At 42.9% G+C, this 12,206-nt stretch overlaps 1 protein-coding gene across 1 annotated transcript in view; it reads right to left on the bottom strand.

Moving 5' to 3' along the window:
• LANCL3 (LanC like 3) overlaps positions 1–12,206 on the bottom strand; it is a 105,634-nt gene that overhangs the window by 14,049 nt on the left and 79,379 nt on the right. Inside the window, exons 2-3 of the mRNA XM_004754881.3 lie at positions 6,165–6,288; positions 3,856–4,053 (exon numbers count right to left, since the gene is read on the bottom strand). Coding sequence (XP_004754938.1) covers positions 3,856–4,053; positions 6,165–6,288 — 322 coding nt within the window. The remainder of the gene's footprint in view (positions 1–3,855; positions 4,054–6,164; positions 6,289–12,206) is intronic.

Raw genomic sequence — 12,206 nt, 5'->3', positions numbered from 1 at the left:
AGAGACAAAGGACCTTTCCTACAGCCTGAATCACACAGTGGTACATGGAAAGGACCTTGAAAGACTTCTAAACGCCTTGTCTTCTAACCTGACCTACTGAAATCCATAATAAGGCTGCTTAATCTAAAAGGAAGGAATGTTGGGTTTCTTTGCTTTTGATAGGAACTGTGTCATTTTGTCACTAGAACACTGATTATTGTGCACCGATAAGAAACCTAAGTCAGCAACGATACACATGTTTACCAAACGCTGGGGAAAGAAATTATTACTATAGAAGTATGGTTTGAGAAGCTAAGCCTGTGAAAGCTCGCAATCTAGCAGAGCCTCGTGACAGCTCGCTTGGTACACGTAGTTTGAACAGATTGGAGCATCACCGCACAGGTCCGTTCTGGGTCTGTCATTTCAATGAGACCCGCATCGCACGGTGTGTGACAACCCTTAGTGACCAATGACACCCACCCTGGAGAAGTCCTTGTTCTCTAGTCAAAGTCACATACCCAGGAGCCCTTGTGAAATGATTTTAAAAACTAGCCACACCTGTGTTTCACACAGCAGAAAGGAAATGCACAGTCAGTGTTACCACGGTAATGATGTAACATAACGCAACCCAGAGTTTATTTTAGCCGTGGCATTTGTTTAATGATTTTGTAAATGGCTCTCATCCTGTATTTCAGAATCATTAAGGCTATGAAGAGGTCAGATGGATCTGCCTGCTATACTTTGGTGCATTTAGTGAGAAAAACAAGACACTACACTGGTTATTTCTAAATGCGAGGCATCTGCAGATCTTTTGGGGCGTGTCCATCAGGAGGGGCAAAGGTCCACAGAACGAAGGGGATCTGCAGTGATCAAAAGACTGACTTTCACTGTTCCGTCTCCACATACTCTTTTCACAGATGGAGAAACAAAGCCACGAAAGGCACAGAGTGGTTTTCTCAAGGTCATTTAGTGGTTAGCGTTGGAGCTGCGATTAGAACCCAAAGTTATTAACCTCGAGGCAAGAACTATTTCCATACTGCCTACATGATAACGAGGGCTGTCTGTCACCTGTAGAGGTGGGGTGAAGAACTAGTTGATAGGAAACAGTTATAGGGGGAGATCAGGTAGAGCTGATGAAGTTCCACATTTGCATTATCTCCGGCAGGTTTTTATTCACGGACTCAGTCTGCTGCCCCAAACCATCTGCGCTGTTCATAAATCTACTCTCAAAAAACGTTTCCCTCCAACAAGTGAAAATAATTTTTCTAAGTCATCTTTTGTTAGAATTTTGAGGGAGTTCAAGTGTTGCCATCTTGGTGGTCTTTAACGTGTACTCACCAGATTTATAATCACACTTACGCTGTTTTCAGGACATCTCATAAAAGGAAGACCAATACCCTTGAGGGGGGAGTGCAGGTTGGCATGCAGAATGGGCCCCCAGTTGGTTCTCTATTCATTTGTGAGTTGGCTTATTTCTGGTAGTTCAGTGGATATGGGGGTTGGTTTAATGAGTTTGCTCTGCACCTTATGTTTAATCTTACGAAGACACAGAACGTGAATGATATATGAGGACAAATAAAGCCCCCAAGGTGATAAATCCTACACCATACGGTTACAGTACAGGATTTACAAAGACAGAAGGAATGTGGTGTACAAAGAGGATGGAATAACCGCTCCACAAAGACATCCCCATCGATTAACTGACCCAGTCACTCATTTTAAAAGATTATCTTCCCGTCCTTCGCAATGCTTTTCCTAGTACATTGAGTCCCTCTAAAATATTCTTTTTTTTTTTTTAAAGATTTTATTTATTTATTTGACAGACAGAGATCACAAGCAGGCAGAGAGGCAGGCAGAGAGAGAGAGGGAAGCAGGCTCCCTGCGGAGCAGAGAGCCCCATGCGGGGCTCGATCCCAGGACCCTGAGATCATGACCTGAGCCGAAGGCAGCTGCTTAACCCATTGAGCCATCCAGGCGCCCTGCCTCTAAAATATTCTGTATTTAACTTGGGACACCTCAAAAATTCAAGGATTCTGGGGGTGCTTGGAGGATAGCCAGATACCATCCCTGAGAATGATTAAAGGGAAATGGGATATGGGAGTGCTGAGCCTAACATGAAGCGATATTATTTCCAGAATGGTAAATAACTTGTTTTTCTCCAGAAAGTTCAAAGCCAGAAGAAATGGGCTCAAGTCATCACCAGCGGGAATTAGCCTGGATGTAATGCGCAACGCGCTGGTACGAGCACACACAAGAGGCTTTGAAGTCCCTTCCTTAGGTGAATGTGGCAGGCAGAGAGAGCATGGCCAGTGAGCTAAAACTTCCTCTTCAACTCAAACTGTATTGAAGAGAAAATGATATTGCAGTTGGATTACAGAAGATTAATTAGGTAAGGAGTGGAAAGGAAATCATAAAAATCAGGTAACAGACTAAAGAGAAATCGAATATATCATGGCACTGAAGCATAGCCTTGAAAATTAAATCCACTCCTGGGGCACCAGGGTGGCTCTCAGTCAGTTACGCGTCTGCCTTTGGCTCAGGTCATGATCTCGGAGTCCTGGGATTGAGTCTTGTGCCAGGCTCCCTGCTCAGCGGGGAGCCTGCTTCTCCCTCTGGCCCTCCTCCTGCTGACTCTCATTCTCTCTCTCAAATAAATAAATAAAATCTTTGGCAAAGAAAAGAAAATTATATCGACTCCTAATCTAAAACTTTTGTGTTATTTTGGTATTTTCAATCTCTCCCTTGGCCAATTAACTGAAATTAATTGATTTATTTGAATTTAATTTCTTTCAAGTTGTTCCTCAGGAAGCCTAATTAACAGTATAATGGGATTTAAAGAAAGAAAGGAAGGAAGGAAGGAAGGAAAAAAAAGAAGAGATGGAGTCTGATAAGTTTCTAGGCTCAATTCCAGAGAGTTCACTGCAGATGGCTCCTCAGTTCTCTAGACTTTTTATTAGGTGATGATGGAAATCCTCATTGAAAAATTATGGAATAGTGCATCTCGAACTTTAATGTGCATATAAATCATGCAGGGATCTTGTTAACATGCAGATTCTGATTCAGTGCGTCTGGGATGGAGCCTGAGGTTCTGCATTTCTAACCAGCTCCCACGTTGCCCCTGCCCCTGGTCCAGGGCCCACATCTTGAATTAGCAGCCTCCAGATTTATACTGTTCAGCACAGATATTGAGCCCTTGCCATGTGGCTAGTGGGAATTGAGATGGGGTGTTAATATAAAATATACACTAGCTTTCAAACACTTTAATATGGAAAAAACTGAAATATCTTGAGTTTCAAATTGGTTGCATGTGGAAATAATACTTGGGGTATACTGGGTTATAAAATATATACTATTAAGATTCCTTTCACTAGTTTCTGTTTACATTTTTAATGGGGCTACTAAAAATTTAATTTCTTATGTGGTTCATATTATATGTTATAGGACAGTGCTAGTTTAACCTATACACAAATAGCTATAGATCATATATTTTTAAAATTACAGCATCAGGGGTGCCTGGGTGGCTCAGCTGTTAAAGCGGCTGCCTTCGGCTCAGGTCATGATCCCTAGGACCCTGGGATCGAGCCCCGAATCGGGTTTCCTGTTCAGTGGGGGGTCTGCTTCTCCCTCTCCCATTCCCCCTGCTTGTGTTCCCTCTCTCGCTTTCTCTCTCTGTGTCAAATAAATAAAAATTAAAAAAAAAAAATTACAACATCTGTTCTGAAGATCCTTTACAGATCAAGACTTTTTTTGGTTTGACAAACTTCGTCTCGACCTTTTTAGCTCATGTAGTGATGACCTAACAGGAGAAATACCCTGACTCCTCAGAAAAGACAGCTCTCTTTGGCTAATGTTTTCAGATAATAGTGTGGGTGAGACCTGGGGCTCCGTGGCACCAGTGCACCAGCTCGTTCTCTCTCTCGATGGCCTCGCCGAGCTCAGGCGGCCAGTTGCAGTTCTGTTCCTGCTCCATGAGGAAGTCCACGCTCTGCCACACCAGCTCCTGATCAGAGGGCTTGAGGTGCTCGTGGTAAGACAGAAGCATCTGGAGAATGGACGACAGGCCATGAGCTGCTCCTGTATCAAGAAACAAAGCATAATTAATTCACATAACTGGGAGCACAGCTCATTTAATTTAGGGAAAAGATAATCATAGTATTAAAAAAAAAAATGGCAATATTACTTGAAGGCAGACACAGTAAACTTAACTCCGTAACAGTAAAGCTTTCTCTTTGCACTCAGGCACTTGAACTCTCCAAAAATGGCCTCAGTTTTGTCCAGTCAAAAATGATTCTTCCTGGGCGCCTAGGTGGCTCGGGTCAGTTAAGCATCCAACTCTTGGTTTCAGCTTAGGTCATGATCTCAGGGTCCTGAGATCAAGCCCTGCATCAGGCTTTGCACTCAGCAAGAGGTCTAACTAACAGTCTCTCTCTCTCCCTTTGCCCCTCCAATAAATAAAACTTTTTAATAGGGGATAAAAATGCCCCCCCTAATAAATAAAATAAAATAAAAATTCTTCCTAAAATTTAGTCATAATACTTGAAGGTACCTTTCTTTCACTGGATTTTTGTTGGGTAAAAAAGCTTCCCAGGAAAATATTTATGCATTAGATAGCAATCTGATTTGTGCTATACATGTAAATGGCTAGAATGTTAATTTCTCTAAGAAGATAGATAGTGAAAGGAATAGCTCTATTAAGGAACTCTAGCAGACACTGCCAGTGCCCTACCCATCACCTCGCCCACACTCACCATTCTGGGGCACTTCTCCTCCTCACCTTCCACCTCAAGCATTTATCCTTCTGCCTGAGGTTTTCTCGGGCCACAGGGGTATGCCCAGCCCACAGGGGCAGGACTGAAATCCTAGGGAATTAACAGGTCTGGGAACAGCCCTTCACCCAGGAAGCAGGGAGTTGGTAGATGAATATCTCAGCTCCCTCACCAGTGAGGTACAACAATTCTGAGGCATGTTCTAGACAGTCTTCAGGGTCCCCAATAGAACTAAGCCTCAGTTATCCACAGCTGTTCACTCTTACATCCCTTATTAACCTCTTTCTCTACCCAATCTCACCTCTTCATTCCTTTAGCGACACTTTCAAGGATCACCTCCCAAAATAAGCCATTAATTAATACCCAAATCCTTATCTCAAGGTCTGATTCTAGAGAAAGTCAGATAGGAACTTAAAGCTCCTTGGAGAAAACTCTCAGAGAACTTCTAGTCTGTAAGCTCGCTGGCGAAGTTGGGCACCCTCCTTATGTGCGGGTCATTGGCAAATGTCCGGGGATCACAAAGATGAGTGGGCAAAAGTCCTCCTCCTGAAGGGGCATAAAGCCCGCTGAGGCGGTTGGACAGGCGAACCACTGATTACAGTGTGATGTGATAAAGGAAGGCTCCAGCAAACGTGTAGCAGGGTGACCTGACACTAACCGATTTTGCTTCAGGGTAAAGCCTGAAATGTGTAAATGGTTCTCCAGAGAGGACTCAATAAACCCTTTTTCCAAAAGCACAAAGTTTCTCCACAGCTCTGATGTCTGATCAGCCTTGAAGTCTAGGTGTAAGTATTCCAGCTAAGTTGAAGGGGTTGGGGGAGGCCGGGCATTCTGGCAAAAGCAACAGGCACAAAGACTTGGAAGATCTGAGGGCACTTTGCTTGTAGGAGGTTAGGCAGGGCAGAACCACGAAAGGGAGATCTGCAAAGTGGGGGGCCTGTAAGTTATACTCAGGAGTGATGGGCAGCCACTGAGAGATTCAAGAGGGGAGTAACTAATCTTCACTCTCCAGGCCTCTTATCACAAAAGTAGCCATTATGAATCAGGAGTCTCTTATTAATCCACGAATATTAAACACTTGGAAATGTCAGTGGCTTCATCCTGTTCCCCTGTGCTGAGGCACCATTGGCAAAGAATGTGTAAACCAGTCACAAACATTTGGTGACATTCAGCCCATCAACTCACAATCTAGAATATGGACTTCAGTCTTTAGTGAAAGCAAATCATTAAAATACCTTTCTGTCAGACTATGAGAACAAACATTAAATTGTGATTTGTAGAATCTGTCAATATTTGTTTTTACACAGCATTTTTAAGTGTTTCTAGTTAAATGAATAGTGATGACCTATAACAAAAATGGAATCTTCTAGTTTTTAGTCAGTGTGGATATTAGAGGGCTTTGCCAACACTTTCACTCACCCAAGTACTCAGTTCCATAGTAAGAATACATCAGAGGGAATGGTTTCCTTTTTTTCATGGCATACTGCTTCCCAGAGTCCAGAATCGCCTGGCAAATTGATTTGATCTGTGCTGGGGTCAGTACCTAAGTAAGGAAATCAAGAAGCAAAAGTCAAATCAAGATCTTCTTTTTTTCCACAGACACTGGATTTTTTCATTAAGGTCCATCAGCATATTCCCCAAATCCTTTTCCTCTTACAAAAACAAGCTTAGCCAGCAGTGACTTCTTTTTTTAAATAACTGATTCTCTTTTTGTTGTCAAGTTTATCCACTCTCTTCAGAAAATTTGCTGTGTTGATGGGAAACACACACTTTTATTGCCCTAGGCTTTTATAAAATGCCAAGACCACTTTACTGTGGTCATGTTATTAATCCTTGTCACAGGAACAAGAACTTGCACAAGAGAAGAACAAAGACTGGGCCTAATGGATCATGCTTAACAAAGCTGTCACTCCCAGTGTGCGGCGCAGGTCTGGCCCAGACAACGGACCTTCGGTTTGTGTCATTTAGACTGCTTATAAAGCCACAGTGCTACAACAGGCCGCTGCATGACAGACGATGGCCTTTGCACCCCAGAATGAAACCAAAGTCCAGTAAGTACCAAGGCAAAACTCACTTCCAATGTCAAACGCACTCTGAATAGAAGATGACTGACACGCAATGACTTGCAGGCTTCCACATTTCACTCAATCTACCCATGGTCCGTTTTAGGACCCTAGAGATGAAAATGTTCTCGAGCCTACAAAGTAGTGTTGAGTTTATTAGGATTCTACTTAGGCATGAGAGGTTCCGCCCACCTCCCTCTGGCTCATTCCTTCTATCTCACCATGACTCTTTGGGGGAGCACTTACCACCTGGGGTGTTATGCCTCTGTCCCTGTCTCTCTCTACTAGATAATCAAGATGCCCCAAGACTATGGCTTCTCACCTTCTTGGTATCCTAGGTTCCTAAGACCGAACCTGAGGGGGCCTCTGGAAGTAAATAAGCGCCAGGTTTTTACTGGCATGAAAAGCAGAGCCCTCCTCTTTCCCCTCCTTCCACAATTATTTCTTAAGCCCCTACTGCATGGCAGGAAAGCTGTTCTAGATGCTGGAGGTATGACAAAGAAAAGATAGCCAAGACCTCTGCTCTCATGAAGCCAACCTTCTGGAAACGCACTCCTGTACCAGAAAAGTACCAGTCAGAATAACCGTGGCCATGGTCTGCCCCCTACCTGCCCCTTCAAGAATCATCTGAAGTTCAGCCTTGGTCTGACGGAATGACTCTAAGATCAAAGAAAAGTCCATTGGATTTTGGCTCCTCTCCTAAGACTCACACACCAAATCTTTCTGCCTGGTATCTACCATTATACTCACCAATTCCTTCTGAAATAAAGTACTACTGATTTTTTTCTTTCCCTCTCCCCCCTGCCTCTCTTTCTTTCTTTGCAGGGTTTTGCTCCTCTGATCTACTCAACATGAGAAGGGCAAAATATAATCCAGATTTTGGCCTCCTCCAATCTAGCAATTAATTTGGGAAATTAATTACATAAAGAGGAGGCTGTTCATTAATTAATTCTGCCAAATTAACACTTACTGAGTGACCATTCCAGTGAGGTCCTATACCCGGTATTATGGGGGAAATTCTAGAAAACCTGGGACATGTTTTTTTCCCTACAGGGAACTCACTTCCAGCACTGGAGATAAGATATAGCCAAAAGTCTACCATAGAGCAATTTAAGTCCATGAGCTTAAGGGTGGACAGAGTGGACAGAGTAATGCAGAGTACGTAATACAGACAAGGAAGCACGGTTCAGCTTCACCAAGACTTTACTAACTCATTTCCTTCTGGTTGCTCAGCAATAATGATGTTGTGGCTTTCAACTTAAATTTACCTTCTATAAGCAACCTACCTCTGTCTCTTGGCTGTACTCCTCCTTTCTGCCAAAAATTCCCGAAGACTCTATCTTCCCAGACATCACTGCCATCATTTCAAGGCTCAACCTTGGGTCTGAGCAGAGCTGAGCAGCAAATTTCTCCTAAAGGATTTTCTACCCTGCCTCTATTCAAGTTGCTACCCTAAATTTTCATTTGCTGTTGAAAACCTCTTTCCCTTTGTGCCTTTATCAGTGCTAGCTGATGTTACATTGAGTCTTACTCCCCCTCCAACCACGCCTCCAGGTTGGCCTGCTCTCAGAAACATGCTAAGAGCCTCGAACAGCATGCATTTCATAGGACTCTAACCTGGTCCCAACCCACATCTTCCTGGCAATATATCTGGCTCTTCAGATGAACTTAGGTTCTGTCTACCAATATCGGTCCTGAATCCATATGAAAAGAAATATTTCTTCGATAGGAAAAGATCATTGAATCTTCAGGGTACGTATTCATTTGAATTACTAAAATTCTCCTTATTTTACTTTTATGCTACTAATTGAAAATCAGCTTATTCTTTCCTCAGCTGAGCATTTATTCATGTTTTTTTCTCTCTCTCTCTGCGTGTGTGTGTGTGTGTGTGTGTGTGTTCACGTGCTTGTTTTAAATGCAGGACAAAAAAATCAACTTAGATTACATGTGGTGCCCTCTTCCTTTCTTTCCATCCCTAATCCACAGCTCAGAATAGAGTTTACAAAGTATTTCAAAACCTCCCTGGTCATGCATCATGTCTGCATGGTTTCCTCTTATCTCTCAGAAACACTGTGAAAAACAAAGAGAAACGGTGCTCGTTTGGCTGGATAAAGACCAGTTATGCATGCAGTTCTTTATCTCTGGGAACAGACAAGACCTACCCTTGGGCTCATTGATCAGCAAATAAAAAGTGAAAACAGTGCTCGTCAAAAGTGTGTGGAGGAGGAATACTGAGGAAGAGCGTGCAGTTTTCTTCCCCCTGAGCAAATAGCACAGAAAGAAGAGATGCGGTGGGAGGGGCTTGTCCTTTCCTCATCTGTCTGCTCTCTCAGGCATCTCTTCAGCCCGGAGACAACACGCAGGAACGTGCTCTTAAGCACACACACTACCTCTAAGATGGCCTCCGTGTTTCTGAGAAGAGGGCCACGGTGCTTCGGAAACAACAAGGCCCAGGGAATGAGGAAGTGGCATTTGCAGTGGGGGGAGGGGGGGAGTGATAAGATGGCAGAGAGGGCCTCCCTGCCCATCGGGCCTTTGCCGAAACAAACCCAAATTCCCTCTCTTGTATTTGTAGCACCTAAGGCCTATGTGTGCGTTGTTATCTTGGATGGATTTGGTTCTTCAAATAAATTGTCTTCTACGTTGATTTAAAATAAATTATGATACCTCAAAAATACAAAGCAAGTTTGATTTAAAGTTTCATTAGTTGAACTGATTCCCTTCACCGATCCTCACACAGAGGTGTCTGTGGTGAAATAGTTCCTATGGGGTTGGGCTCTGCGTTTGAAGAGCTGAGAGGAAGTTCAAGCCCATGCTATGTTTCTTCACCCCACCTGAGGGTTGTATGGTAACTGAGCCATCTCCATGGCCAGCAGAGACTTTCATTAAGGAAATGGATGAAATGAACAAGCCACAGAAAGCTTCCTTCACCACAGGCCTCTTTCCCAGGCAAGCCTGCCCACAGGCCCTCTGAAGTGGAGGTCTTTGGTAGCTATAGATCAACCACTGCCAACGTGATCAAGCAATGGTCCAAAATGTCCTGAGTGTGTGATTGCTCATCTACACGGAATGCAGAAAGCCACTCCTAGATCGCACCAAACACACAGTAAGAATCTGATATTAATTTATGTGTTTCCCTCCAGCAATTTATTTGGCCCCAATTCTTTGTTACCACCATACGTGGCAGTCTGGGCTTCTGCTCAGAAAAAAGAAACAAGTCATTTGACTACTAAGGAATATCAAAATGACATGATGCCCACAGACAAAAGCTTTGAGGAAAAAGCTTTTGAGTTGTCAGAACCTGGGTATTTTCCAACTTAAAGCTGATACCATAAAGAATACTGTTGAAGGACATACAGAGTCAGGATGGAACTAAAAGCTGTTTAAGGTAGGAAGAGTTGACACAGAAAGGAAACCAGGAAGTTGAAAGTCAGTATGGAGTTCCGGCTTTCCTTCCTACCCCACCTTGTGCCAAGCCTTAGGAGAGGTCTTATAATCCACCAGATAGGTTTGGGGATTTATAGATAGCTAGGATGTGTGCCCTCTGCTCCCTCCTGGAATTGGGGAGATGGAAGCCTCAAAGATGTGTCTCTTGTCTGAGGGTTTAGGGCCAGTAAAAGAGATAGCACTGCATAGCACATCCCAGGAGAGAGCCAGAGACAATCCTAAGTTTCCTGTGCACACCATGGTGAAGCAGGGAAAAATATCCCATCCCCAAAAGGAGACTCATTTTTAAAAATTCTCAATGCAAATAATTTCAAATTAAAAAGTTAGGGAACTTTATTGTACAAAGTCAATATTCACAATCGGCTAGGTTTTTTGTCTTTTTTTTTTTTAATACTTTTTATGCCTTTTGGGGGTTGTGGTTTGGTTGGAACCTACTAGGTCACAGAGAAGAGGCAGGCTTTCAGAAGATCTCTGGAGTGGGTGGAGGTTTACCTCAAACATTGAGAAGACAAAAACTGAGGGAAACTCCTTTGAGGGAGAAGAAGCTTAAAGATACATGACAGGGCTAAGGGATAGCTTTCAAGCAGGAAAGAGATTTTGATGAATCGAATAATTCCTATTTTGTGCAAAGCCTGTGCAAGGCACATCTTCTGGGGGAAGATGTAATCTTAATAATTAGACTAATTTTTTAAAAAAAGAAAGATTAAGGAAGTGCCATCCTTATATGTTTATCTATTAAATTCTATTTTTACTTTCAGATTTGTTCATTTTTCTGTCCACATGTAATCCCCTGCTTTGTATTCTGCCTTTTCTCCCGGTGAGGAAATGGTAAACAGTGTCTTAGAGTTTTCATTGTTTTTTTTTTTTTAAGATTTTATTTATTTATTTGGCAGACAGAGATCACAAGTAGGCAGAGAGGCAGGCAGAGAGAAGAGGAAGCAGGCTCCCCGCTGAGCAGAGAGCCAGATGCGGGACTCGATCCCAGGACCCTGAGATCATGACCTGAGCCAAAGGCAGAGGCTTAACCCACTGAGCCACCCAGGTGCCCCTAGAGTTTTCATTGTTGTTTGTAATAGATGCAAAGGCTTTTCACCAATATTCCAGATTTTCTATTAGGTCTAGGGTGAGATTGCACTTCCTGGCTCTCTTGAAATTAGACAGAGACGTGTCATTTATTTTGCCAGTGGAATGTGTGCAAATACAATGTGTACTGCTCTACAGCAAAACCCACTAAGAAGCAGGTAATTTTTGCAGGCTTCCACCAATGAAACCACTGAATCTCCAGTCTTTGGAGGTTCCATCAGCCTGGGTCCAGATTAAGAAAACATGGTACAGAGTCCCCAGCTGCCCACACTGGACATATGCTATAAGCAAGAAACGGAATGTTGTTCTTTTTAGTCACTAAGACTTGGAGGTTCTGCTTATTGCAACATAACCTGGTCTAACCTGACTGATCATTGTTATTACTGGTTATGATTAGCTTAAGTGTGTCAGCTACTGTTGTTTATAGTGTAATTTTGCAAAACACAAAATTTCTAACATTCTAAACAAACACACTAATAATACTTGAACCATTTAAACAATGAAACATTCAACCTTATACGTGAACCATTTTTTTAAATTAATTTTTTATTTTTTATAAACATATATTTTTATCCCCAGGGGTACAGGTCTGTGAATCACCAGGTTTACACACTTCACAGCACTCACCAAAGCACATACCCTCCCCAATGTCCATAATCCCACCCCCTTCTCCCAAACCCCCTCCCCCAGCAACCCTCAGTTTGTTTTGTGAGATTAAGAGTCACTTATGGTTTGTCTCCCTCCCAATCCCATCTTGTTTCATTGATTCTTCTCCTACCCACTTAAGCCCCCATGTTGCATCACCACTTCCTCATATCAGGGAGATCATATGATAGTTGTCTTTCTCTGCTTGACTTATTTCGCTAAG

This window comes from Mustela putorius, unplaced genomic scaffold, assembly GCF_011764305.1.
Source record: "Mustela putorius furo isolate JIRA1106 unplaced genomic scaffold, ASM1176430v1.1 tig00003836_pilon_pilon_pilon, whole genome shotgun sequence".
Taxonomy (NCBI): Eukaryota; Metazoa; Chordata; class Mammalia; order Carnivora; family Mustelidae; genus Mustela; species Mustela putorius.
This window is presented reverse-complemented; position numbering and strand designations above follow the sequence as displayed.